The sequence below is a fragment of the Aedes albopictus genome, chromosome 3, assembly GCF_035046485.1.
Source record: "Aedes albopictus strain Foshan chromosome 3, AalbF5, whole genome shotgun sequence".
NCBI lineage: Eukaryota > Metazoa > Arthropoda > Insecta > Diptera > Culicidae > Aedes > Aedes albopictus.
This window is the reverse complement of record NC_085138.1, coordinates 410,931,097-410,958,700: the sequence shown is the minus strand read 5'-3', so window position 1 is coordinate 410,958,700 and position 27,604 is coordinate 410,931,097. Positions and strand designations below refer to the sequence as shown.

General features: G+C 46.8%; 1 protein-coding gene across 7 annotated transcripts in view; it reads left to right on the top strand.

Moving 5' to 3' along the window:
• The window catches only part of LOC109426380 (G protein-coupled receptor kinase 1), a 359,171-nt gene that overhangs the window by 285,821 nt on the left and 45,746 nt on the right, over nucleotides 1–27,604 (top strand). For all 7 annotated transcript variants that reach the window (XM_029875606.2, XM_029875602.2, XM_029875601.2 and 4 more), the window contains 2 exons: nucleotides 3,816–4,004; nucleotides 18,311–18,502. In XM_029875606.2, the coding sequence (XP_029731466.2) occupies nucleotides 3,816–4,004; nucleotides 18,311–18,502 (381 nt within the window). The remainder of the gene's footprint in view (nucleotides 1–3,815; nucleotides 4,005–18,310; nucleotides 18,503–27,604) is intronic.

Here is a 27,604-nt window from a genome sequence, read left to right as displayed (position 1 = left end):
GCTTTTCCATCTTCCTGTGGGAAGCTTTTCCAGTTTCCTATGCAGAGCTTTCTCAGCTTCCTGTGGGAAGCTTTTCCACTTTCCTGTGAGAAGCTTTTCCAGCATCCTGTGGAAAGCTTTTCCAGCTTCCTGTGGAAAGCTTTTCCAGCTTCCTGTGGAAAGCTTTTCCAGCTTCCTGTGGAAAGCTTTTCCAGCTTCCTGTGGAAAGCTTTTCGAGCTTCCTGTGGAATGCTTTTCCAGCTTCCTATGGAAAGCTTTTCCAGCTTTCTGTGGAAAGCTTTTCCAGCTTCCTATGGAAAGTTTTTCAAGCTTCTTGTGGGATACTTTTCCGGCTTGCTGTGGAAAGCTTTTCCAGCTTCCTGTGGAAAGCTTTTCCAGTTTCCTGTGGGAAGGTTTTCCAGCTTCCTGTGGGAAGCTTTTCCAGCTTCCTGTGGGAAGCTTTTCCAGCTTCCTGTGGGAAGCTTTTCCAGCTTCCTGTGGGCAGCTTTTCCAGCTTTCTGTGGGAAGCTTTTCCAGCTTCCTGTGGGAAGCTTTTCCAGCTTCCTGTGGGAAGCTTTTCCAGCTTCCTGTGGGAAGCTTTTCCAGCTTCCTGTGGGAAGCTTTTCCAGCTTCCTGTGGGAAGCTTTTCCAGTTTCATGTGAGAAGCTTTTCCAGCTTCCTGTGGAAAGCTTTGCCAGCTTCCTGTGGGAAGCTTTTCCAGCTTCCTGTGGAATGCTTTTCCAGCTTCCTGTGGAAAGCTTTTCCAGCTTCCTATGGAAAGCTTTTCCAGCTTCCTATGGAAAGCTTTTCCAGCTTCCTGTGGGAAGCTTTTCCAGCTTCCTGTGAGAAGCTTTTCCGGCTTCCTGTGGAAAGCTTTTCCAGCATCCTATGGAAAGTTTTTCCAGCTTCTTGTAGGAAACTTTTCCGGCTTCCTGTGGGAATCTTTTCGAGCTTCCTGTGGGAAGCTTGTCAGCTTCCTGTGGGAAGCTTTCCAGCTTCCTGTGGGAAGCTTTCCAGCTTCCTGTGGGAAGCTTTCCAGCTTCCTGTGGGAAGCTTTCCAGTTTCCTGTGCAAACCTTTTCCAGCTTCTTATTGGAAGCTTTTCCAGCTTCTTGTTGGAAGCTTTTCCAGCTTCTTGTTGGAAGCTTTTCCAGCTTCCTGTGGGAAGCTTTTCCAGTTTCCTATGCAGAGCTTTTTCAGCTTCCTGTGGGAAGCTTTTTCAGCTTCCTGTGGGAAGCTTTTTCAGTTTCCTGTGGGAAGCTTTTCCAGCTTCCTGTGGGAAGCTTTTCCAGCTTCCTGTGGGAAGCTTTTCCAGCTTCTTGTGGGAAGCTTTTCCAGCTTCCTGTGGGAAGCTTTTCCAGCTTCCTGTGGGAAGCTTTTCCAGCTTCCTGTGGGAAGCTTCTCCAGTTTCCTGTGGAAAGCTTTACCAGCTTCCTGTGGGAAGCTTTTCCAGCTTCCTGTTGGAAGCTTTTCCAGCTTCCTGTGGGAAGCTTTTCCAGCTTTCTGTGGGAAGCTTTTCCAGCTTTCTGTGGGAAGCTTTTCCAGCTTCCTGTGGGAAGCTTTTCTAGTTTCCTGTGGGAAGCTTTTCCAGCTTCCTGTGGAAAGCTTTTCCAGCTTCCTGTGGGAAGCTTTTCCAGCTTCCTGTGGAAAGCTTTTCCAGCTTCCTGTGGAAAGCTTTTCCAGCTTCCTGTGGAAAGCTTTTCCAGCTTCCTGTGGAAAGCTTTTCCAGCTTCCTGTGGAAAGCTTTTCCAGCTTCTTGTGGAAAGCTTTTCCAGCTTCCTGTGGGAAGCTTTTCCATCTTCCTGTGGGAAGCTCTTCCAGCTTCCTGTGGAAAGCTTTTTTAGCTTCCTGTGGGAAGCTTTTCCAGCTTCCTGTGGTAAGCTTTTCCAGCTTCCTGTGGAAAGCTTTTCCAGCTTCCTGTGGAAAGTTTTTCCAGCTTCCTGTGGGAAGCTTTTCCAGCTTCCTGTGGGAAGCTTTTCCAGCTTCCTGTGGGAAGCTTTTGCAGATTCCTGTGGGAAGCTTTTTCAGCTTCCTGTGGGAAGCTTTTCCAGCTTTCTATGGAAAGCTTTTCCAGTTTCCTGTGGGAAGGTTTTCCAGCTTTCTGTGGAAAGCTTTTCCAGCTTCCTAGAGGAAGCTTTTCCAGCTTCCTGTGGGAAGTTTTTCCAGCTTCCTGTGGGAAGCTTTTCCAGCTTTCTGTAGGAAGCTTTTCCAGTTTCCTAGAGGAAGCTTTTCCAGTTTCCTAGAGGAAGCTTTTCCAGCTTCCTGTGGGAAGCTTTTCCAGCTTCCTGTGGGAAGCTTTTGCAGATTCCTGTGGGAAGCTTTTCCAGCTTCCTGTGGGAAGCTTTTCCAGCTTCCTGTGGGAAGCTTTTGCAGATTCCTGTGGGAAGCTTTTCCAGCTTCCTGTGGGAAGCTTTTCCAGCTTTCTATGGAAAGCTTTTCCAGTTTCCTGTGGGAAGGTTTTCCAGCTTTCTGTGGAAAGCTTTTCCAGCTTCCTAGAGGAAGCTTTTCCAGCTTCCTGTGGGAAGTTTTTCCAGCTTCCTGTGGGAAGCTTTTCCAGCTTTCTGTAGGAAGCTTTTCCAGTTTCCTAGAGGAAGCTTTTCCAGCTTCCTGTGGGAAGCTTTTCCAGCTTCCTGTGGGAAGCTTCTCCAGCTTCCTGTGGGAGGCTTTTCCAGCTTCCTGTGGGAAGCTTCCAGCTGTGGGAAGTTTTTCCAGCTTCCTGTGGAAAGCTTTTCCAATTTCCCGTGGGAAGCTTCTCCAGCTTCCTGGAGGAAGCTTTTCCAGTTTCCTGGAGGAAGCTTCTTTTGAGATGCTTCCAAGCTTCTTCTGAAAAGCTTCAAAACTTCTTCTGAAAAGCTTCCAAACTTCTTCTGAGAAGCTTCTGAGCTTCTTCTAAGAAGCTTCCGAGCTTCTTCTGAGAAGCTTTCGAGCTTTTTCTGAGAAGCTTTCGAGATTCTTTTGAGAAACTTTCGAGCTTCTTTTGAAAAGTTTCCGAGCTTCTTCTGAAAAGGAATTCTTTTGAGAAGCTTCCGAGCTTCTTCTGAAAAGCTTCGGAGCTTCTTCTGAGATGCTTCCGAGCTTTTTCTAAAAAGCTTCCGAGCTTCTTCTGAGATGCTTCCCGGGGCTGAAAGCCTCTTTAATAAAGACAAATTAATCAATGAGATGCTTCCCAGCTTTTTTTGATAAACTTTAGAACTTCTTCTGAGAAGCTTCCGAGAAGCTTTTGAGTTTCTACTGAGAAGCTTCAGAGCTTCTTCTAAAAAGCTTCCGAGCTTTTTTTTAGTAGCTTTCGAGCTTCTTCTGAGAAGCTTTCAAGCTTCTGATGAGAAGTTTCCGAGCTTCTTTTGAGATGCTTTCGAGTTTATTTCTGAGTAGCTTTCGAGCTTCTTCTGAGAAGCTTTCAAGCCTCTGCTGAGAAGCTACCGAACTTGTTTTGAGAAGCTTCCGAGCTTCTTCTGAGAAGCTTCCGAACTCGTTCTGAGAAGTTTCCGAGCTTCTTCTGAGCTTGTTCTTTTAATATGTTGAGCTTCTTGTTTCAAAATGAACCAACCGCAGGCTGAATGTCTCGATTTTTCGAAGAAGCTGTCCAATTTCTTCCGAGTGCTCTTGCCATAGGTTGAGTATCTCGATTATAAAAAAATATACAAAAAACATCTGCCCTTTAACTGTACCTATTTTAATAAATTACGTCTCTAAAAATACCATCGATTCTATTTTCATCTACTTACACAATTTACCTATGACTACCCTTTATGCCTCCGCACCGCCTACTGTGATCCATTCGTTCACTAACCTTTCGAATTTCTCCACCCCCTTCTCCTCCCACCCGCACCAAAACAGGAATACTCGAAGGAGGCGGTGGCGCACGTGCAAAAGTACCTCATGAAGAACGAGGTCCCGGTGAATCTGTTCGAGCCGTACATCGAGGAAATTTTCCACCACCTGCGGGGCGAACCGTTTCGGAAGTTTCTCGAAAGCGACAAGTACACCCGCTTCTGCCAGTGGAAGAACCTGGAGCTCAACATTCAGGTGAGTCAAAAGTCAATCACTAAGGGTATGAGGGATCGGGATCGCACGGGAAACACAATCTCGGGGATGATTGGTCGAATTGAAAAGTTATTCAAATTTGTCCGATTTGCATAGATTGTCTTTTATTTTGCCACTTTCGGAGGGCAATTGTCGCCCTGTTAAAGTAGGAATGGGAGGGAGATCATCAGATACCGAGAAGGGGTTTTCCATTTTCCATTCGAGCTTGGCTTAATCCTGTCCTGGGGTTGTTTGGATTTGATTCCGAGGAACCAAATTCTATCCGTAGTTTACTTGGATGGATGGAAATCATTTGTTGGCATAATCTAATTCCGGATGTGGAAAGGATGGGGAGCAGCAATTGGGATAGGATCATCTAATGAAATTTTCATAGCGCGAATCGATTGGGGAGCAGTAAAATGGAAAATCACGAGCGTGGAATCTCCTCTCTTTGTGCCGCTCGATTAGTACTCCATTGGGTGCTTGCCGGAATTATGGCTGAATTTTTTGCACGCATCAGCTAAAGCATAACCAACCATGAGATACAGGGTGAACCGCCGGTATAAGATGTGATAGCTGTTGTTAGGAGGGTTTCTTTCATTTTTGGAAGATTGGGTTTAAGTGTCTTTCCATCGTAACAATCAGTTGTTCCGAATTTATCACATTTTCACGAAAGTATTTACCTAATCGTGGTTGCTTTGATCTAACGGTGCACTCCCAGAAAGCATCAAGCAATCACCGAAAACATAAAAATTTTCCCCTTTTTTCTCTTTATGGAAAATCTCATGCTTGTCATATCCTTCCGTACCCATCCCGTCAAAGTAACCGATGAATCCCCAACAAGACCCTTGCAAATACGACGGAGATGGGTTGTCATGACCATCTTCGTTGAAGAGCTCCGACAACTCTGAAATTCCCCGATTTTCGCACTGTCAGCACGTTTCTTTTTTTTGCGAAGCAGCCCCAAACCCGTCACCGATTGCGAATTGTGCCACGGACAAAAGAATCATCCAACGGTGTAGATGGGTGTGCGCCAGAAAGTAGCCAATCTCCGGGAACATCGGAGTCGGAGAGTGGGTGTCACCGTGCGGATATGATGGGCATAAAGCACGGAAATGATGGGTACTTTGGGCAATCGGTCGTCGGCCCACATTGGTCAATAAGATGTGCAAATTTTGCGGTTTTATGTTGTGTCAGCGGCCGGATTCCGAGGGGTGAATGAACTCCAAAGTTAAAGTGGAGGGAAATGAAAGCGGAGCGATTTTGGCGGGTAATTTGAGTGGCCAATACCAAACTTAAATGAAGGATGAACAGAAAAATTCCGAAGAGTTAGAACACTTTCATCCAAGAAGATGGAAAGCTTCTCCCAAGAAGCTGGAAAGCTTCTCCCAAGAAGCTGGAAAGCTTCTCCCAAGAAGCTGGAAAGCTTCTCCCAAGAAGCTGGAAAGCTTCTCCCAAGAAGCTGGAAAGCTTCTCCCAAGAAGCTGGAAAGCTTCTCCCAAGAAGCTGGAAAGCTTCTCCCAAGAAGCTGGAAAGCTTCTCCCAAGAAGCTGGAAAGCTTCTCCCAAGAAGCTGGAAAGCTTCTCCCAAGAAGCTGGAAAGCTTCTCCCAAGAAGCTGGAAAGCTTCTCCCAAGAAGCTGGAATGCTTCTCCCAAGAAGCTGGAAAGCTTCTCCCAAGAAGCTGGAAAGCTTCTCCCAAGAAGCTGGAAAGCTTCTCCCAAGAAGCTGGAAAGCTTCTCCCAAGAAGCTGGAAAGCTTCTCCCAAGAAGCTGGAAAGCTTCTCCCAAGAAGCTGGAAAGCTTCTCCCAAGAAGCTGGAAAGCTTCTCCCAAGAAGCTGGAAAGCTTCTCCCAAGAAGCTGGAAAGCTTCTCCCAAGAAGCTGGAAAGCTTCTCCCAAGAAGCTGGAAAGCTTCTCCCAAGAAGCTGGAAAGCTTCTCCCAAGAAGCTGGAAAGCTTCTCCCAAAAAGCTGGAAAGCTTCTCCCAGGAAGCTGAAAAGCTTTACCCAAGAAGCTGGAAAGCTTCTCACAAGAAGCTGGAAAGCTTCTCCCAAGAAGCTGGAAAGCTTCTCCCAAGAAGCTGGAAAGCTTCTCCCAAGAAGCTGGAAAGCTTCCCCCAAGAAGCTGGAAAGCTTCTCCCAAGAAGCTGGAAAGCTTCTCCCAAGAAGCTGGAAAGCTTCTCCCAAGAAGCTGGAAAGCTTCTCCCAAGAAGCTGGAAAGCTTCTCCCAAGAAGCTGGAAAGCTTCTCCCAAGAAGCTGGAAAGCTTCTCCCAAGAAGCTGGAAAGCTTCTCCCAAGAAGCTGGAAGGCTTCTCCCAAGAAGCTGGAAAGCTTCTCCCAAGAAGCTGGAAAGCTTCTCCCAAGAAGCTGGAAAGCTTCTCCCAAGAAGCTGGAAAGCTTCTCCCAAGAAGCTGGAAAGCTTCTCCCAAGAAGCTGGAATGCTTCTCCCAAGAAGCTGGAAAGCTTCTCCCAAGAAGCTGGAAAGCTTCTCCCAAGAAGCTGGAAAGCTTCTCCCAAGAAGCTGGAAAGCTTCTCCCAAGAAGCTGGAAAGCTTCTCCCAAGAAGCTGGAAAGCTTCTCCCAAGAAGCTGGAAAGCTTCTCCCAAGAAGCTGGAAAGCTTCTCCCAAGAAGCTGGAAAGCTTCTCCCAAGAAGCTGGAAAGCTTCTCCCAAGAAGCTGGAAAGCTTCTCCCAAGAAGCTGGAAAGCTTCTCCCAAGAAGCTGGAAAGCTTCTCCCAAGAAGCTGGAAAGCTTCTCCCAAAAAGCTGGAAAGCTTCTCCCAGGAAGCTGAAAAGCTTTACCCAAGAAGCTGGAAAGCTTCTCCCAAGAAGCTGGAAAGCTTCTCCCAAGAAGCTGGAAAGCTTCTCCCAAGAAGCTGGAAAGCTTCTCCCAAGAAGCTGGAAAGCTTCCCCCAAGAAGCTGGAAAGCTTCTCCCAAGAAGCTGGAAAGCTTCTCCCAAGAAGCTGGAAAGCTTCTCCCAAGAAGCTGGAAAGCTTCTCCCAAGAAGCTGGAAAGCTTCTCCCAAGAAGCTGGAAAGCTTCTCCCAAGAAGCTGGAAAGCTTCTCCCAAGAAGCTGGAAAGCTTCTCCCAAGAAGCTGGAAAGCTTCTCCCAAGAAGCTGGAAAGCTTCTCCCAAGAAGCTGGAAAGCTTCTCCCAAGAAGCTGGAAAGCTTCTCCCAAGAAGCTGGAAAGCTTCTCCCAAGAAGCTGGAAAGCTTCTCCCAAGAAGCTGGAAGGCTTCTCCCAAGAAGCTGGAAAGCTTCTCCCAAGAAGCTGGAAAGCTTCTCCCAAGAAGCTGGAAAGCTTCTCCCAAGAAGCTGGAAAGCTTCTCCCAAGAAGCTGGAAAGCTTCTCCCAAGAAGCTGGAAAGCTTCTCCCAAGAAGCTGGAAAGCTTCTCCCAAGAAGCTGGAAAGCTTCTCCCAAGAAGCTGGAAAGCTTCTCCCAAGAAGCTGGAAAGCTTCTCCCAAGAAGCTGGAAAGCTTCTCCCAAGAAGCTGGAAAGTTTCCCCCAAGAAGCTGGAAAGCTTCCCCCAAGAAGCTGAAAAGCTTCTCCCAAGAAGCTGGAAAGCTTCTCCCAAGAAGCTGGAAAGCTTCTCCCAAGAAGCTGGAAAGCTTCTCCCAAGAAGCTGGAAAGCTTCTCCCAAGAAGCTGGAAAGCTTCTCCCAAGAAGCTGGAAAGCTTCTCCCAAGAAGCTGGAAAGCTTCTCCCAAGAAGCTGGAAGGCTTCTCCCAAGAAGCTGGAAAGCTTCTCCCAAGAAGCTGGAAAGCTTCTCCCAAGAAGCTGGAAAGCTTCTCCCAAGAAGCTGGAAAGCTTCTCCCAAGAAGCTGGAAAGCTTCTCCCAAGAAGCTGGAAAGCTTCTCCCAAGAAGCTGGAAAGCTTCTCCCAAGAAGCTGGAAAGCTTCTCCCAAGAAGCTGGAAAGCTTCTCCCAAGAAGCTGGAAAGCTTCTCCCAAGAAGCTGGAAAGCTTCTCCCAAGAAGCTGGAAAGCTTCTCCCAAGAAGCTGGAAAGCTTCTCCCAAGAAGCTGGAAAGTTTCCCCCAAGAAGCTGGAAAGCTTCCCCCAAGAAGCTGAAAAGCTTCTCCCAAGAAGCTGGAAAGCTTCTCCCAAGAAGCTGGAAAGCTTCTCCCAAGAAGCTGGAAAGCTTCTCCCAAGAAGCTGGAAAGCTTCTCCCAAGAAGCTGGAAAGCTTCTCCCAAGAAGCTGGAAAGCTTCTCCCAAGAAGCTGGAAGGCTTCTCCCAAGAAGCTGGAAGGCTTCTCCCAAGAAGCTGGAAGGCTTCTCCCAAGAAGCTGGAAGGCTTCTCCCAAGAAGCTGGAAGGCTTCTCCCAAGAAGCTGGAAGGCTTCTCCCAAGAAGCTGGAAGGCTTCTCCCAAGAAGCTGGAAAGCTTCTCCCAAGAAGCTGGAAAGCTTCTCCCAAGAAGCTGGAAAGCTTCTCCCAAGAAGCTGGAAAGCTTCTCCCAAGAAGCTGGAAAGCTTCTCCCAAGAAGCTGGAAAGCTTCTCCCAAGAAGCTGGAAAGCTTCTCCCAAGAAGCTGGAAAGCTTCTCCCAAGAAGCTGGAAGGCTTCTCCCAAGAAGCTGGAAGGCTTCTCCCAAGAAGCTGGAAAGCTTCTCCCAAGAAGCTGGAAAGCTTCTCCCAAGAAGCTGGAAAGCTTCTCCCAAGAAGCTGGAAAGCTTCTCCCAAGAAGCTGGAAAGCTTCTCCCAAGAAGCTGGAAAGCTTCTCCCAAGAAGCTGGAAAGCTTCTCCCAAGAAGCTGGAAAGCTTCTCCCAAGAAGCTGGAAAGCTTCTCCCAAGAAGCTGGAAAGCTTCTCCCAAGAAGCTGGAAAGCTTCTCCCAAGAAGCTGGAAAGCTTCTCCCAAGAAGCTGGAAAGCTTCTCCCAAGAAGCTGGAAAGCTTCTCCCAAGAAGCTGGAAAGTTTCCCCCAAGAAGCTGGAAAGCTTCCCCCAAGAAGCTGAAAAGCTTCTCCCAAGAAGCTGGAAAGCTTCTCCCAAGAAGCTGGAAAGCTTCTCCCAAGAAGCTGGAAAGCTTCTCCCAAGAAGCTGGAAAGCTTCTCCCAAGAAGCTGGAAAGCTTCTCCCAAGAAGCTGGAAAGCTTCTCCCAAGAAGCTGGAAGGCTTCTCCCAAGAAGCTGGAAGGCTTCTCCCAAGAAGCTGGAAGGCTTCTCCCAAGAAGCTGGAAGGCTTCTCCCAAGAAGCTGGAAGGCTTCTCCCAAGAAGCTGGAAGGCTTCTCCCAAGAAGCTGGAAGGCTTCTCCCAAGAAGCTGGAAGGCTTCTCCCAAGAAGCTGGAAGGCTTCTCCCAAGAAGCTGGAAGGCTTCTCCCAAGAAGCTGGAAGGCTTCTCCCAAGAAGCTGGAAGGCTTCTCCCAAGAAGCTGGAAGGCTTCTCCCAAGAAGCTGGAAGGCTTCTCCCAAGAAGCTGGAAGGCTTCTCCCAAGAAGCTGGAAGGCTTCTCCCAAGAAGCTGGAAGGCTTCTCCCAAGAAGCTGGAAGGCTTCTCCCAAGAAGCTGGAAGGCTTCTCCCAAGAAGCTGGAAGGCTTCTCCCAAGAAGCTGGAAGGCTTCTCCCAAGAAGCTGGAAGGCTTCTCCCAAGAAGCTGGAAGGCTTCTCCCAAGAAGCTGGAAGGCTTCTCCCAAGAAGCTGGAAGGCTTCTCCCAAGAAGCTGGAAGGCTTCTCCCAAGAAGCTGGAAGGCTTCTCCCAAGAAGCTGGAAGGCTTCTCCCAAGAAGCTGGAAGGCTTCTCCCAAGAAGCTGGAAGGCTTCTCCCAAGAAGCTGGAAGGCTTCTCCCAAGAAGCTGGAAGGCTTCTCCCAAGAAGCTGGAAGGCTTCTCCCAAGAAGCTGGAAGGCTTCTCCCAAGAAGCTGGAAGGCTTCTCCCAAGAAGCTGGAAGGCTTCTCCCAAGAAGCTGGAAGGCTTCTCCCAAGAAGCTGGAAGGCTTCTCCCAAGAAGCTGGAAGGCTTCTCCCAAGAAGCTGGAAGGCTTCTCCCAAGAAGCTGGAAGGCTTCTCCCAAGAAGCTGGAAGGCTTCTCCCAAGAAGCTGGAAGGCTTCTCCCAAGAAGCTGGAAGGCTTCTCCCAAGAAGCTGGAAGGCTTCTCCCAAGAAGCTGGAAGGCTTCTCCCAAGAAGCTGGAAGGCTTCTCCCAAGAAGCTGGAAGGCTTCTCCCAAGAAGCTGGAAGGCTTCTCCCAAGAAGCTGGAAGGCTTCTCCCAAGAAGCTGGAAGGCTTCTCCCAAGAAGCTGGAAGGCTTCTCCCAAGAAGCTGGAAGGCTTCTCCCAAGAAGCTGGAAGGCTTCTCCCAAGAAGCTGGAAGGCTTCTCCCAAGAAGCTGGAAGGCTTCTCCCAAGAAGCTGGAAGGCTTCTCCCAAGAAGCTGGAAGGCTTCTCCCAAGAAGCTGGAAGGCTTCTCCCAAGAAGCTGGAAGGCTTCTCCCAAGAAGCTGGAAGGCTTCTCCCAAGAAGCTGGAAGGCTTCTCCCAAGAAGCTGGAAGGCTTCTCCCAAGAAGCTGGAAGGCTTCTCCCAAGAAGCTGGAAGGCTTCTCCCAAGAAGCTGGAAGGCTTCTCCCAAGAAGCTGGAAGGCTTCTCCCAAGAAGCTGGAAGGCTTCTCCCAAGAAGCTGGAAGGCTTCTCCCAAGAAGCTGGAAGGCTTCTCCCAAGAAGCTGGAAGGCTTCTCCCAAGAAGCTGGAAGGCTTCTCCCAAGAAGCTGGAAGGCTTCTCCCAAGAAGCTGGAAGGCTTCTCCCAAGAAGCTGGAAGGCTTCTCCCAGGAAGCTGGAAGGCTTCTCCCAAGAAGCTGGAAGGCTTCTCCCAAGAAGCTGGAAGGCTTCTCCCAGGAAGCTGGAAGGCTTCTCCCAGGAAGCTGGAAGGCTTCTCCCAAGAAGCTGGAAGGCTTCTCCCAAGAAGCTGGAAGGCTTCTCCCAAGAAGCTGGAAGGCTTCTCCCAAGAAGCTGGAAGGCTTCTCCCAAGAAGCTGGAAGGCTTCTCCCAAGAAGCTGGAAGGCTTCTCCCAAGAAGCTGGAAGGCTTCTCCCAAGAAGCTGGAAGGCTTCTCCCAAGAAGCTGGAAGGCTTCTCCCAAGAAGCTGGAAGGCTTCTCCCAAGAAGCTGGAAGGCTTCTCGCAAGAAGCTGGAAGGCTTCTCCCAAGAAGCTGGAAGGCTTCTCCCAAGAAGCTGGAAGGCTTCTCCCAAGAAGCTGGAAGGCTTCTCCCAAGAAGCTGGAAGGCTTCTCCCAAGAAGCTGGAAGGCTTCTCCCAAGAAGCTGGAAGGCTTCTCCCAAGAAGCTGGAAGGCTTCTCCCAAGAAGCTGGAAGGCTTCTCCCAAGAAGCTGGAAGGCTTCTCCCAAGAAGCTGGAAGGCTTCTCCCAAGAAGCTGGAAGGCTTCTCCCAAGAAGCTGGAAGGCTTCTCCCAAGAAGCTGGAAGGCTTCTCCCAAGAAGCTGGAAGGCTTCTCCCAAGAAGCTGGAAGGCTTCTCCCAAGAAGCTGGAAGGCTTCTCCCAAGAAGCTGGAAGGCTTCTCCCAAGAAGCTGGAAGGCTTCTCCCAAGAAGCTGGAAGGCTTCTCCCAAGAAGCTGGAAGGCTTCTCCCAAGAAGCTGGAAGGCTTCTCCCAAGAAGCTGGAAGGCTTCTCCCAAGAAGCTGGAAGGCTTCTCCCAAGAAGCTGGAAGGCTTCTCCCAAGAAGCTGGAAGGCTTCTCCCAAGAAGCTGGAAGGCTTCTCCCAAGAAGCTGGAAGGCTTCTCCCAAGAAGCTGGAAGGCTTCTCCCAAGAAGCTGGAAGGCTTCTCCCAAGAAGCTGGAAGGCTTCTCCCAAGAAGCTGGAAGGCTTCTCCCAAGAAGCTGGAAGGCTTCTCCCAAGAAGCTGGAAGGCTTCTCCCAAGAAGCTGGAAGGCTTCTCCCAAGAAGCTGGAAGGCTTCTCCCAAGAAGCTGGAAGGCTTCTCCCAAGAAGCTGGAAGGCTTCTCCCAAGAAGCTGGAAGGCTTCTCCCAAGAAGCTGGAAGGCTTCTCCCAAGAAGCTGGAAGGCTTCTCCCAAGAAGCTGGAAGGCTTCTCCCAAGAAGCTGGAAGGCTTCTCCCAAGAAGCTGGAAGGCTTCTCGCCAAGAAGCTGGAAGGCTTCTCCCAAGAAGCTGGAAGGCTTCTCCCAAGAAGCTGGAAGGCTTCTCCCAAGAAGCTGGAAGGCTTCTCCCAAGAAGCTGGAAGGCTTCTCCCAAGAAGCTGGAAGGCTTCTCCCAAGAAGCTGGAAGGCTTCTCCCAAGAAGCTGGAAGGCTTCTCCCAAGAAGCTGGAAGGCTTCTCCCAAGAAGCTGGAAGGCTTCTCCCAAGAAGCTGGAAGGCTTCTCCCAAGAAGCTGGAAGGCTTCTCCCAAGAAGCTGGAAGGCTTCTCCCAAGAAGCTGGAAGGCTTCTCCCAAGAAGCTGGAAGGCTTCTCCCAAGAAGCTGGAAGGCTTCTCCCAAGAAGCTGGAAGGCTTCTCCCAAGAAGCTGGAAGGCTTCTCCCAAGAAGCTGGAAGGCTTCTCCCAAGAAGCTGGAAGGCTTCTCCCAAGAAGCTGGAAGGCTTCTCCCAAGAAGCTGGAAGGCTTCTCCCAAGAAGCTGGAAGGCTTCTCCCAAGAAGCTGGAAGGCTTCTCCCAAGAAGCTGGAAGGCTTCTCCCAAGAAGCTGGAAGGCTTCTCCCAAGAAGCTGGAAGGCTTCTCCCAAGAAGCTGGAAGGCTTCTCCCAAGAAGCTGGAAGGCTTCTCCCAAGAAGCTGGAAGGCTTCTCCCAAGAAGCTGGAAGGCTTCTCCCAAGAAGCTGGAAGGCTTCTCCCAAGAAGCTGGAAGGCTTCTCCCAAGAAGCTGGAAGGCTTCTCCCAAGAAGCTGGAAGGCTTCTCCCAAGAAGCTGGAAGGCTTCTCCCAAGAAGCTGGAAGGCTTCTCCCAAGAAGCTGGAAGGCTTCTCCCAAGAAGCTGGAAGGCTTCTCCCAAGAAGCTGGAAGGCTTCTCCCAAGAAGCTGGAAGGCTTCTCCCAAGAAGCTGGAAGGCTTCTCCCAAGAAGCTGGAAGGCTTCTCCCAAGAAGCTGGAAGGCTTCTCCCAAGAAGCTGGAAGGCTTCTCCCAAGAAGCTGGAAGGCTTCTCCCAAGAAGCTGGAAGGCTTCTCCCAAGAAGCTGGAAGGCTTCTCCCAAGAAGCTGGAAGGCTTCTCCCAAGAAGCTGGAAGGCTTCTCCCAAGAAGCTGGAAGGCTTCTCCCAAGAAGCTGGAAGGCTTCTCCCAAGAAGCTGGAAGGCTTCTCCCAAGAAGCTGGAAGGCTTCTCCCAAGAAGCTGGAAGGCTTCTCCCAAGAAGCTGGAAGGCTTCTCCCAAGAAGCTGGAAGGCTTCTCCCAAGAAGCTGGAAGGCTTCTCCCAAGAAGCTGGAAGGCTTCTCCCAAGAAGCTGGAAGGCTTCTCCCAAGAAGCTGGAAGGCTTCTCCCAAGAAGCTGGAAGGCTTCTCCCAAGAAGCTGGAAGGCTTCTCCCAAGAAGCTGGAAGGCTTCTCCCAAGAAGCTGGAAGGCTTCTCCCAAGAAGCTGGAAGGCTTCTCCCAAGAAGCTGGAAGGCTTCTCCCAAGAAGCTGGAAGGCTTCTCCCAAGAAGCTGGAAGGCTTCTCCCAAGAAGCTGGAAGGCTTCTCCCAAGAAGCTGGAAGGCTTCTCCCAAGAAGCTGGAAGGCTTCTCCCAAGAAGCTGGAAGGCTTCTCCCAAGAAGCTGGAAGGCTTCTCCCAAGAAGCTGGAAGGCTTCTCCCAAGAAGCTGGAAGGCTTCTCCCAAGAAGCTGGAAGGCTTCTCCCAAGAAGCTGGAAGGCTTCTCCCAAGAAGCTGGAAGGCTTCTCCCAAGAAGCTGGAAGGCTTCTCCCAAGAAGCTGGAAGGCTTCTCCCAAGAAGCTGGAAGGCTTCTCCCAAGAAGCTGGAAGGCTTCTCCCAAGAAGCTGGAAGGCTTCTCCCAAGAAGCTGGAAGGCTTCTCCCAAGAAGCTGGAAGGCTTCTCCCAAGAAACTGGAAGGCTTCTCCCAAGAAGCTGGAAGGCTTCTCCCAAGAAGCTGGAAGGCTTCTCCCAAGAAGCTGGAAGGCTTCTCCCAAGAAGCTGGAAGGCTTCTCCCAAGAAGCTGGAAGGCTTCTCCCAAGAAGCTGGAAGGCTTCTCCCAAGAAGCTGGAAGGCTTCTCCCAAGAAGCTGGAAGGCTTCTCCCAAGAAGCTGGAAGGCTTCTCCCAAGAAGCTGGAAGGCTTCTCCCAAGAAGCTGGATTGCTTGATTGAGCCTAAAGAAATTGGAAGCTGGATAGCTTCCCAGAAGAAGCTGAAAAGCTTCTCAGGAATAGCTGGAACGCTTCTTAGAAGGAACTGGAAAGCTTCTCAGAAGAAGCTGGAAAACTTCCTAGAAGCATGAAGGCAAGAAAGTATTTCAACTGAGGCTTCAAAGCTTCTTATTGAAAGCTTCAAAGGCTCTCACTGGAAGCATGAAAGTTTTATTGGAAACTTGGTATCCCCTTACAGGAAGCTTGAAAGTTTCGCACTGGAAACATGAGAACTTATACTGGGAGCTTCATAGCATTCAATTATAATCTTCCAGTGAAAAAGTTTTCGTCGAGAAGCTTCCATGCTTCCAGTGAGTAGCTTCCTAGTTTCCAGTGAGAAGCTTCTTAGCTTCCAATGAGAAACTTCTAAGCTTCCAGTGAGAAGCTTTTAAGCTACCAGTTAGAAGATTTTGAGCATCCCATGAGAAGCTTTCAAGCCTCTAGTGAGAAGCTTTGAAGCTTCCGTTGAGAAGCTTTGAAGCTTCCAGTGAGAAGTTTTGAAGCTTCCAGTGAGAAGTTTTGAAGCTTCCAGTGAGAAGCAAAGTATCCAGTGAGAAGCTTCGAAGTTCCATTGAGAAGGAAAGTATCCAGTGAGAAGCTTTTAAGTTTCCAGTGAGAAGCATTTAAGCTTCTAGTGAGAAGTTATTAAGCTCCAAGTGAGAAGCTTTTTAGTTTCTAGTGAGAAGCTTTCATGCTTCATTGAGGAGCTTTCAAATTTTCAGTTAGAAGCTATCAAACTTCCACTGAGAACGCTCTGAATATCTCTTGTCCAGGACTTAAATAAATTGTGAACGTCGCATGAATAGGCTCATTGTTTTAACACACATACTCCTGCAGAATTGTTCCTCATACGAAAACATTTCATTCTCATATTCTTCTCGGAATCCTTCGAAATCCCGTCAAGTGCAGCCCGGATCCGTCGGCGCCGTTATCAGTCTCACACACGTATCGAGCGTTATCCGGATTCCCGGCGGTTCGACGAACGACGACGATTTTTTCGTCTTCATCGTCATCATCCTCGCGTATTGAGTGAGGGGCTGAGACTCGTCCCTTCCCCCAGAGCACAAGGACCTTTATCTCATTTTCGCAGGAAATCCTTTTCCCCCTGAGCTCGCTCACTTCTCGAGTAAATGGGATTTTGATTTGATTTTCCTCAATCGAATCACTTCATTTCACCGCTAGCTGCTGCTGTGGAGTCTCCGACTCCGATCCTTTTCGTCGGATTCGCCATTCCGTCGTCGGTCGGTCGGTCGGTCGGTGGCCTTGAAATACGGAATTCGTTTTGGATCTCGTCGAGTAGGTAGAAAAAAATGCGTGACAAAGTTAACCGAGTAGCAGCGGCACCTGACGGACGGACCAGGGGTCGTCGACGACGTGACGAAGAGTAGGCCATGATATTGTCATTTTCCATGCGATTGAGCTTTACGCAGCACTTCGGCGGCTTGCTTGGATGGATGCCCGCAGCACGAAGAAAGCGAATCGTAATGGCGTCGCAGCACGAAAGCGATAAATTGAGATTCAATTAATTACTCCTGTGCCTAATCAGGTTTGAGCTTCACCTGTTTAACCTCATTCTCTTTTGGATGGTAAGGGCAGAAGTGGGGAAAGTGTATAACACTTTGCGCCTCATGAGACTATTTTTAGGGATATGTTTCCTGTTTCGGTTGACCCTTTTCACTCCTTGTTATTATTTTGAACTTAATATTCATTAGTAACGAATTTCTCCTCAAGGAATTACTTACTTGTTTTCTGAAGGAAAATGTTTTTTTCTGAGAATTATTTGAGGATTTCTAGTGAGAAACTTTCAAGCTTCTAGGCAGAAACTTTAATGCTTCTAGTGAGAAGCTTTCAAGCTTCTGGTGAGAAGCTTTCAAGCTTCTAGTGAGAAGCTCTCAAGCCTCTAGTGAGAAGCTTTTGAGCTTCTAGTGAGAAGTTTTTTTTTCTAGTGAGAAGCTTTTAGTGATAAGCTTTTAAGATTGTAGTGAGGAGCTTTCCAGCTTCTAGTGAGAAGCTTTCAAGCTTCTAGTGGGAAGCTTTCCAGCTTCTAGTGAGAAGCTTTCCAGCTTCTAGTGAGAAACTTTCCAGCTTCTAGTGAGAAGCTTTCCAGCTTCTAGTGAGAAACTTTCCAGCTTCTAGTGAGAAGCTTTCCAGCTTCTAGTGAGAAGCTTTCCAGCTTCTAGTGGGTAACTTTCGAGCTTTTAGTGAGAAACTTTCAAACCGCTAGTGATAAGTTTTCAAGCTTCTAGTGAGAAACTACCAAGCTTTCAGTAAGAAGCCTTTATGCTTCTAGTATTAAGCTTCTAGCACGCAGTCTTCAGAATGTTTTCAGCTCCATTGATCCGTGAAAATCATCATCGTGAAGAATGATATCCACAAGGAAATCATTTATGAAAAGTGCTATTAAAGCCTCATTTAACATCGGACATGAAAGGGTGATACATACATACACACACGCATAAATCCCGTCCTGTGCTGTCACGTAAATTTCATGTGTGGGTAGTTTGCTTCTTCAGCTTGTGAGAAACTTCCATTGTGGACGAACGGACGGGCGAGTGGGTGATAACAATAAGAAGGGAAAACCCCCTTCGAATCGAGTGACAGTAGGCTGACGACCGACGTATGTACAGGCGGAAACCGTAGTGAAATAAGGTTATGTTTCGTGCTGCGCCATAGATAGCCTATTACATGAACGAACACGGGGGAGGACACTTTAAGCAAATTAAAGTTGCCGAACCGTTGTCGTTTGGAACTGGGGCTTTCGAAAACTTTAATAAACGACTTTTCTATTCACCTCATGATGTAAATAAATGCACGCAAGCATTTCGGGGCTGATGGGATTTTACCATTAGGTGGACTCTTTTTTTTCTGCCGGGCAATGACACGACTGCTTTTATACATACCTAGTAATACTCTTTTGGGAGCACGACGCGTATGAGCGTGATTGAAAAACTTTTTTGATCCAGAGCCGTTTTTTTTTGTCTACGTCCTACGCATGTACCCACGTAACCCATGTTTTAGTTTGATTGGGGTTTCACAGACGGCGACGTGGAATATTTTACACAGAAGCTACATTGAATGCAACAGGGCGATTTTTTCACCAGGCGATGTAAAAGCTCTGAAGCGGGTGTTGAGCATTTGCTGAGTTTCAATATGAAATGATGTTCGCATTGTATTCCTGTGTTGTGCAGACAACAAACTTCTTGCTTACGTTAGATACATACCACCTAAAGTAATAAAATATTACTCATTAGTACTACCCCAACAACAATCATAAGTCTGAAGCTTTGGGATTGAATTACTCACAAAAAAGTTGTTGAATTCTGAACCCGGCAGATGAATCAGCACGTTAATCATTTATGTCTGTATTAACGAGATTTCCAACCCTAAGCTAGTTCATTTCGAGACCCACAACTTTACTTCCCTTGCGAAGGAAGAACTCACATTTTGTGAGTTTGTCGGGAGTGAGATTCTATCCCAGGTTCTCGGCGTGATAGTCACCGGCTTTAACCATCACACCAAGTTCGCTCCACGCGTCAATTATTCCCGTAACCCTATATGTAAGACTTCTAACAACGTAAATTCAACAATTCAGCCTCTAAATGGTGAAGACGATGAGTTAATCAGCTTATCATCCTTATTTTGCGAAAACTGACGTTAGAATTCGGCATGTCAGGTACAAAGTGCTAGTGAAGTATCTAAACAGAATGAACAAAACAACTTCCCAAATCAATCCAAATGTACTGCGAATTCCAATCGATAAAAAAATCTCTCCATCCATTCCAATTCAATGATACGACACGTTGCATGACGTATGTTTATCTCATCAAACTAGGCTGCTTTGATCAGTTGGATTCGTTCACCCCATCCGTTCTCAGAAGGCTACGGCTTGCTTTGAGCCCCGACAAAAAAAATCAGATGATAGCTGCATACAAATTTGAATCACCATGCGCCTCCATTTCTGCTTGCTACCGAAGCAAAAATCCCCATCACAGCTAATTTGACCGTATTCATTTATGTTTCTCACTCTTTTTCTCTGCTTCTCTCCGTACCATTCCAGCTGACGATGAACGACTTCAGTGTGCACCGGATCATCGGTCGGGGCGGTTTCGGCGAGGTTTACGGCTGCCGGAAGGCCGACACCGGCAAGATGTACGCCATGAAGTGTCTAGACAAAAAACGGATCAAAATGAAGCAGGGTGAAACGTTGGCGCTGAACGAGCGGACGATGCTGTCGCTGGTCAGTACCGGGGTGAGTATCATTTTTGAATAGAAGTAGGGTATAGTGGGGTCATGGAGTCGATGCGGTAAGCGCACGGGTATTCAGTAAGACCATACGGAGGGTGAAGGGTTCGATTCCCGGTCGGTCCAGGAACTTTTCGTAAAGGAAACTTTCTTGAGATCTACAGCATCTACCATCATGTGAATTCACTCTGTTCAAGCAATTTAGTCACGTTGATGTCCATTAGACCTCGCAATGCTACCTACGAGCAACTCGATATTGTGGTAGTTAGAAATTCCGTGAAATACTAAAGGCCTCCAATATACTTTGAAGTTTGTGTTACGATATATACATACTGTATCATGCTTTAATTGTAAAATATACGCATAGAATGTAGTCTATACTGCTGATGGAGCCTAAGTGCACAATTATTATGGTTTTAGTACATTCATGGAAAATTCCAGGCTTTCCAAACTATGCTGGAATTAGGACCTTCAATTTTTACAGGCTCTACACTTGTTTCTCTCCACTCTATCGGCATAACTATTTCACGATTGTGTCTGTTGCACCTCATAATATTACGAGTATCTCTATGTGTTGCTATTCGGATGTCCACTGGCATTCAAGCCTAACTTTACCAAACACCGTATGTAACATATGTAAACAAAAAAGAAATTTTTACATGATGCGCTGAATTTTGTTAAGCATCTTGTATCACTTAACTTTGGAGATGATTTGGAAAAAAAATACCCGGTTTTTTCGCGTTTCCGGAATGCTTTGGGAATGCTCAATGTATGAGTTGCTATGGGAACAACGAACTTCCCTTTCGATTTTCTCCATTCGTGGATTTTGTTAGATACGGTGTTTGGTAAAGTTAGGCTTGAATAGACCCCAATGCATTTTGAAGTATAAATATGATAGTGGGGAGGTCAAACCACCCTACGGCTCGAGCTGCAAGGTCGAAACCTGCCGAAGAGACGCAGCCCAAGAAGCTCCGGCAAAGGCGGGTGAAAAGCCAAAGAAGAAGAAAGGGACGGCCAGCGCGAGTAACCAGGCTGCCAAATTGGTTGCGAAACGCAAGGAAAGCAAGCCCCAAGAGGCCAACTCTAAGAGAAACGGTGGCCAACCGGACCAAGGGAAGGAGAACGCGCTTCAAAACTAAATATACATACGCCGAGGAGCGAGCCATGCGAGGCAAAAATCGTCTCTCACTGAAGAAGGAGGTGGCCAAGAAAAGCGCCTCCTACAAGGCACTAGCTCAGGAGGTATTGGGTGAAAAAGTGCAGGTGAGAGCCCTAATGGCGGAGGCGACTCTCCAGTGTAAAAACCTGGACGAGATCGCCAACACGGAGGACCACGCAGCCGTACTTAAGCTGCAGTGCGAAGTAGATGTACTTTTTGCATCGATCTCCCTGCGAAAGGGTCCGTCAGGCACACAGATTGCGATCAAGTTCCCCGTAGAGAAGGTGAACAAGGCGACTGCAGTTGACAAGATCTAAGTAGGCTGGTCAGTGTGCTCGCTCAGCTTGTACGCGCCGCCAGAGGCATGTTTCAACACAAGTCGTGGACTTGTAAAGGCCCCGACAGGAGCAAACTCTGTAGGAAGTGCGGAGTGGAAGGCCACATCGCCAGAGAGTGCAACTCGGCACCAAAATGCCTGATTTGCACGGCGAACAAGGGTCACATAACGGGCCTAAATGTCCAAGGTTACATAGCTGAACCTGAACCACTACTGTGAAGCCGCACAACAGTTGCTGTGGCAGTCAGTTTCGGAGTCACTTACATACATCACCCAACTGGTCAATTGGCCATCTGGGGGTAGCATACCAACTGCAGTAGTACACCCCGTTGATCTTCGCTATTGCGAAGCCCTCGTGCCACGTGGAAATTATTTCCTGGACCGGAAAACGACCGATTGTATAGATCGCCGCTAGCTTGGTCTTATTCGCTACCTAGTTTCCGTTATAAAAAAAAAAAGTGCCGCATCCGCACCTCTCCCGATAGCGGAAACTGGGTAGCGAATAAGACCAAGCTAGCGGCGATCTATACAATCGGTCGTTTTCCAGTCCAGGAAATAATTTCCACGTGGCACGAGGGCTTCGCAATAGCGAAGATCAACGGAGTGTACTACTGCAGTTGTTATGCTCCCCCCCAGGTGGCCAATTGACCAGTTCTCGTCTATGCTGGATTCGCTATCAAGCGCACTAGTGGGATTGAGTCCCGTGGTCTCGGTGGAGACTTCAACGCCTGGGCGATTGGGTGGGGTAGCCGCTTGACTAACGCAAGAGGCTGGCCTCTACTCGAAGCTATGGCTAGACTGAACGTGAATGTCACGAACGTAGGCGACAAAAAAAAAACCCTACAGCAGGAACAGTACATAGTCCATCATTGAAGTGACCTTCTGGAGCTCGGATCTAAACCCTAGCTCGGACTGGAGTCAATCCTGGATAGATACATGCACAGTGACCATCTGGCGGTTCGATACAGGATGGAAATTCAATTAATACCTAATCTGGTTGATGATCGGTAAAGTTCATGCAGCTTGACAAACAGATTTAACTCTAAATCAAAATAATAAACTTAACACTTGAGTGCCCTACTCTGCTTCTGACTGGAGAACACAATTCTAACTGTAACGACCCGCTCGTACCGAAACTAAACCTCTTCAAATTTAGCAGCTCATTAGGTTTGTGAACTGTTGGAGAACTTTTCCGCCACTTGTGCAGACCAAAAGTCGCCATCGCTTCAACCACCATAACCGGGCCGGTCGGTCGCCACTAGCGTGCGTAGGGTTCTTGCTTAGGGGGGGCACTATAATAATGGTGCAATATATGTATGATTATGGTGCAAAATAGAATGATGGTGTTACACGCAATATGTATTCCCAAGTAGGGGTTTCAGCATGTTGTGGTGCCAACATCACCAAGTACTTCATATTGGGATTCTAGAGAAGGCTTCGGATGGTAATGATTTTGTAACCGTTCGCTTAACTATTCTTGAGGGTCGATAAAGCGCGATGGCTTAAGCGCCACTCTCAGAGAGAGACCACCGGTCGTGTTGAAGTATGCCCGACTATGCTAGAGACTATTCCTCTCAGTGATGGTTTTCGAACGGTTCATCGAAAAACGGCAGAATTGCTTCGAAAAACGCAAGATTAAGTTCTACGCTTTCGCAGGCTAACAGAACCTTAGGGAGAGCCGAAGGGGTGCTACTCAATCGAGCAGATTAACGGAATTAACGTAACTAAAGGTAATGAGTATGTTTATTAAAAATAAGCAACGCAAAACGTAATGTAACTGAACTAAATTCCAAAAATTTAACCGTTTATTTCTAGGCGACTCATTCGTGTTGGACGGAAATTTCAATACAGAATGGAAAGAGCAAACATAGCCATGTAAAAGAAAAGCTCTTGACGTACCTGCGCAGGTTTTTTTTGACGACGATCGATGGCGGGGCGACGACGAAGCTCGACGACTCGATGATGGCGTCCTTCGGTTCTCGAAGATGGCGGTACCTGGCGTGTTGGTGCTGCGTTTTGGCGCGCAGCGACGACGAGGAGACCCGTGTGCGTTATGGCCGTATTATCGTTGCGGAGGGAGTGGCGGCTGGACGGAAGCTTCCGGTTTATCTCGACGAGAGTATGCGGCGGATGCCGTACGATTCCCGGGACGGTCCCTCACCAGTCGATAGGAGAGCTACAGAGCCCAGCGACCCGGCTTCGCGTACTTAGGTTCCAACTATGACCGAGCGGGGAATGCCACTACTCCTATGTACCTGGATTGTGACCGGGTTCGCGGCGTGCAATTGACGACACGCTGCACGCGAACCAAAACTCTCGTTCCCTGGTCCACGGGGTTAGACGAAGTTGGACCTACCTTCGGTTTTTGGCGACCGAGGGGGATTACTCGCTACGAAAAATAGCTTAGCGACTTCACTCCACTCCGTTTGGCTACCTTTGAAGGCGGGCCTTAGCTGGGCACACGGGTCGCGTTCAACGGACGAAAGAGCGGTTCACTCCGCCAATAACACCCCGATTCGGCGATGACGATCGCCGAAATAGCACGGAAATCCAGCCGTACGAAAAAAGCGCTGCTGGGCGCTACACGTCCAACAGGAATTAGTTTCAATAAGCACTTTTAAGAAATTATCAAATTAATTACCTTTTTTCGTAGTTTCTGCAACTGAATAAAATTATCAGCAGAATTCGCGGATTCTATGGACCTCGGTCCACTATACAAGAAAGAAAACCACGAAAAACGTATTACATTACTTAGAAACACTTAAACTCACTCACTACTAAATTACCTTCAACTTTAGAAATAACTTTCACGAAAACTCAAACTTAACTTCAAATAACTTTCAACTTCTCACTCAATCAAACGTAATATGGAGCTATCACTTGGAACTATACTCGCGCACTTCTGCTTTCCAGCCGATTGTGTAGCGAAATGAACGAGTAGAAAATTGTCTTGCGCCTCGAAACCGTGCCTCTTTTCGAAAAGTCCGACTATTGAACCATTACTCTATTATTAATAATCGCGCCAACTATTTTAGCATGGCGAATATCGTGCATGGCGACAAATTTGCATCGCGCCTGTAATCCGCCAAAAGGTATGTACGCGCCATGCGTATCATGCTATAAAAGCGCTACTATCGAGGAAGCTTTAACAAACACTATGACAAACAAATTCCACAAGAGCATAAGTAACAGGCACGAACCGATTTTACAAACATAAACGAAATATTTCAAAGTTGATAACTAATATACAAACATTAATAAAAAATCAATTTTATTTTTATTTTTATCTACTTTTTCTAATGAAAAAAAAACGCAAAACGTTACAATTTCAAGGCAATACGAAACTTAAATATGAAGTCATTATCTCGACTCTTATAAAATTTTATAAACGTATCAAATACAATGGAGAATATCTAGAAAATTATCAATTATAGAAAAAAAAATATTGTCGTTGTGAAAGAATTGCGATCCTAGACAATTAATGATGCTATGATAATGTCAGAACTCCCAGATAGAACATTTTGATCGGAACCCTTATCGCAATCTACAGTGATTCCTCCAGGATTTCTCCAAAGATTCGTGCATGCGTTCCTCCAGGAATTCCCTCACAAAATCTTCCAATAATTTCTTCAGAAATTCCTCCAGGATGTCTCATATATTTCTCCAGAAATTCCTCAAATAATTCCTCCAGGAATTCCTCCAGTAAATACTCCAGGAATTCTTCCAAAATTACCTCCAGGCCTGAAATTTCTTCTAGGACAAATCCACTAGAAATGTCTGCCCCCAATATTTCCTTCAGGAATTCCTCTAGGAGTTGCCCCACGGAAGCCCCCAGAAAATCCTAAAGGAATTTCTGAAGAATATCTTCCTGGAATTCCTTGAGAAATTCCTCCAGGAGCTCCTTCAGAAAATTATCCAGGAAATTCTCAACAAATTTCTTCAGGAGTTCCTTCAGGGATTCATCCATGAATCATTTCAAAAAATCCTTCTTAAATTCCTCAACAAATTCCTCCAGAAATTTCTCGAAAAATAACGCCAGAAATTCCTACAGGAATTCCTCAAAAAAAATCCTCCAAGAATTCCTCATGAAATTCCTCCAGGGATTTCTATAGAAAATCCTCTAGGAATTTCAGCCAGAATTTCTCCAGAGAATCTTAAAGAATGTCTCCCGGAACTTTTCCAAAAATTTCGCGAGGAATCTCTATAGGAATTCCTCCAACAGTTTCTCTAGGATTTTTTCCAGGATTTTTTCAGGAATTCTTTCAGGGATTCAAATGAATTTCTTCTGAAATTCCTCCAGATATTCCGAGGAATTTCTACTCGAGGGGTTCCTTCAGACATTTCTTTAGAAATTCCTTCAATGTGCAACCAGTGATTTCTTTCAGGAATCCCTCCACGGATTCCTGCAGAAAATCCTAATGGAATGTCTTCCAAAACACTTCCAGGAATACCTCCAAGCAATCCTGTAGGAATTTTTTTAGGATTTTTTCCAAAAATTTCTTAAGAAATTTCTCCAGGGATTCATTATTGAATTTCTTCAGCAATTCCTCAAAAACTTCTTCCAGAAATTCCTCCAGGAATTCCTTCAGAAATTCCTCGAGGAGTTCTTTCGGACATAACTCCAGGAAGCCTCACATATTTCTCCAGAAATTCTTCAAATAAATCCTCCAGGAATTCCTCCAGTAAATACTCCTAAAATTCCTCCAGAGATCCCTCCTGACATGTTTCTAGGAAAACTCCTGAATGTCTGTCTGTCAGAATTCCCCCAATATTTCCTCCTCGGATGCCTCCATAACATGCTAAAGGAATTTCTCACGGAATTCTTCCAGGTATTCCTCAAGAAATTTCTCCAAATATTTTTCCATGGATTCCTTCAGGGAATTCTCAAACAATTTCATCAGAAATTCCTTCATGGATTTCTTCAGAAATTCCACAAAAAAATCCTCCAGAAATTCCCCCAGGAATTCTTTCAGAAATTTGTCGAGGAAGAACTCCTGTAATTCCTCCAGCAGTTCCTCCAGGAATTCCTCCAGAAAATCCTCTAGGAATTTCTGCCAGAGTTCCCCAAGAATGTCACCCGGAACCTTTCCAAGAATTCCTCGAGGAATTCCGCAAGGAAGTTGTCCAGGAAATCCTCCACGGATTCCTTCAGGATTTTTTCCAGCAATGTATCCAAGAATTCCTGCAGGAATTCATTCATAAATTTCTTCAGAAATTCCTCAAAAAATTCCACCAGGTATTCGTTCAGAATTTGCCCGAGTAGTTCCTTCAGACATTCCTCCAGAAATTCTTCCGAGATGCCTCCAGAGATTTCTCCCCGAAATTCATCCATGGACTCCACCAGAAAATTCTAAAGTAATTTCACCCGAAACTCTTCCAGGAATTCCGGGAGTTCCTCGAATGATTCCGCAAGAAATTCCACCAGGGAATGCTCCACGGAATCCCCTAGGAATTTCTCCAGGATTTTTTCCTGAAATTTCTTCAGGAATTCCTCCAGGGATGCAATAATTAATATCTTCAGAAATTCCTTCAAATATTCCTTCAGAAATTCCTCGAGAAGTTCCTTCAGGCATTCCTCCATTAATTTTCCAGGAAGTCTCATATATTTCACCAGAAATTCCTCAAATAATTCCTCTGGTAAATACTCCAATAATTCCTCCAGAGATTCCTCCTGAAATTTTCTCTAAGGAATGACTGTCAGAATTCCTACAATATTTCATCTAGGGATTCCTCCATGAATTGATCCTCGCATTCCTCCAGAAAATCCTTAATGAAACGGAACTCTTTCAGGAATTCCTCTTAGAATTCCTCGAAAAATTTCCCCATGGATTCCTCCAGGAAATTCTCAAGGCATTTCTTCAGGAATTCCTCCGAGGATTCATTCATGAATTTCTTCAGAATTTCCGCAAACATTCCTCCGCAAAAATTCTTTCAGAAATTTCTTAAGGAAGAGCGCCAGAAATTCTACCAGGAACTCCTCCAAGGATTCCTCTAAAAAATCCTCTGGGAAGTTTCACCAGAACTACAGGGATTTCTCTTTGCATTCCTCAAAGAATTCCTCAAGAACTTTTTCTAGGAGTTTCTCAAGGAGTTCCTGCAGGGATTCGTTAAAAAATTTCTTCAGAAATAAAAAAAAACCTGCAGAAATTCCTCCAGAAATTCCTTCAGAAATTTCTCGAGGAGTTCCTTCAGAAATTTCTCCATGGAGCCTCATATATTTCTCCAGAATTTCCCCAAATAATTCCTCCAGTAAATACTCCAGAAATTTCTTCAGAATTACCTCCAGGAATTCCTCCAGAACTACCCCCAGGAATTCCTCCAGAGATTCCTCATGAAATTTCTTTTAGAAAAAATCCTTTAGGAATGTCTGCCTGAATTTCTTCAATATTTCCTCCCGGGATTCTTCAAGGAATTGCTCTACAAATTCCTCCAGAAAATCCTAAAGGAATTTCTCACGGAACTCTTCCAGGAATTCCTCCTGGAATTTCTCGAGCAATTCTTCCATGGATTCCTCCAGAACATTCTACAGGAAATTCTCAATGACTTCTTCAGGGATTCATTCCTTTAACGATTTATTCATGAATTTCTTCAAAAATTCATCCAAAAATACCTCCAGGAATTACTCCAGAAAATCCTCTAGGAATTTCTGTCAGAATTCTTCCAGAGAATCTTAAAGGAATGTTTCCCGGAATCCTTCCAAGAAATCCTTCAGGGATACCTCCATGGATTCCTCCAGGAATTTCTCCAGGATTTTTTTCAGGAATTCCTTCAGAAATTCCTCCCTCCATGGATTCCACCAGAAATTTCTCCATCCAGGAAATCCTTCACGGAATCCTCCACATAATCCTAAATCAATTTCTTCTAGAACTCTTCTAGGAATTCCTCCAGGGATACTTCCATGGAATCCTCATGAAATACCTCCAGGGATTGCTGCAGGAATTCCTACAGAAAGTTCTCTAAGAATTTCTGCCAGAATTCCTCCAATATTGTCTCCAGGGATTCTTCCAGAAATTCCTCGACTAATTCCTCCAGAAAATCCTAAAATATTTTTTTCCGGATCTTTTCCGGGAATTTCTCTAGGAATTCCTCCAGAGATTTCTTCATGATTCATTTCATTTATTTAGTTAACATCAAATTCATGATAATACTGAATCAACAATTTGCCGCCATAATACTCGATTTGCAGCTGCAGCTCTCCAACCTCGGTCACGCCCAACACTCGCCAGATCACGCTCCACCTGGTCCGCCCATCGTGCTCTCTGCGCTCCACGCCTTCTTGTACCAACCGGATGGTTAGCAAACACCAACTTTGCAGGGTTGTTGTCCGGCATTCTTGCAACATGCCCTGCCCACCGTATCCTTCCGGCTTTGGCTACCTTCTGGATGCTGGGTTCGCCATAAAGTGCAGCGAGCTCGTGGTTCATCCTTTTCCGCCACACACCGTTCTCCTGCACGCCGCCGAAGATCGTCCTTAGCACCCGTCGCTCGAAAACTCCGAGTGCTTGTATGTCCTCCTCGAGCATCGTCCACGTCTCGTGCCCGTAGAGAACCACCGGTCTTATTAACGTCTTGTACATGGTACATTTGGTGCGGGGGTGAATCTTTTTTGACCG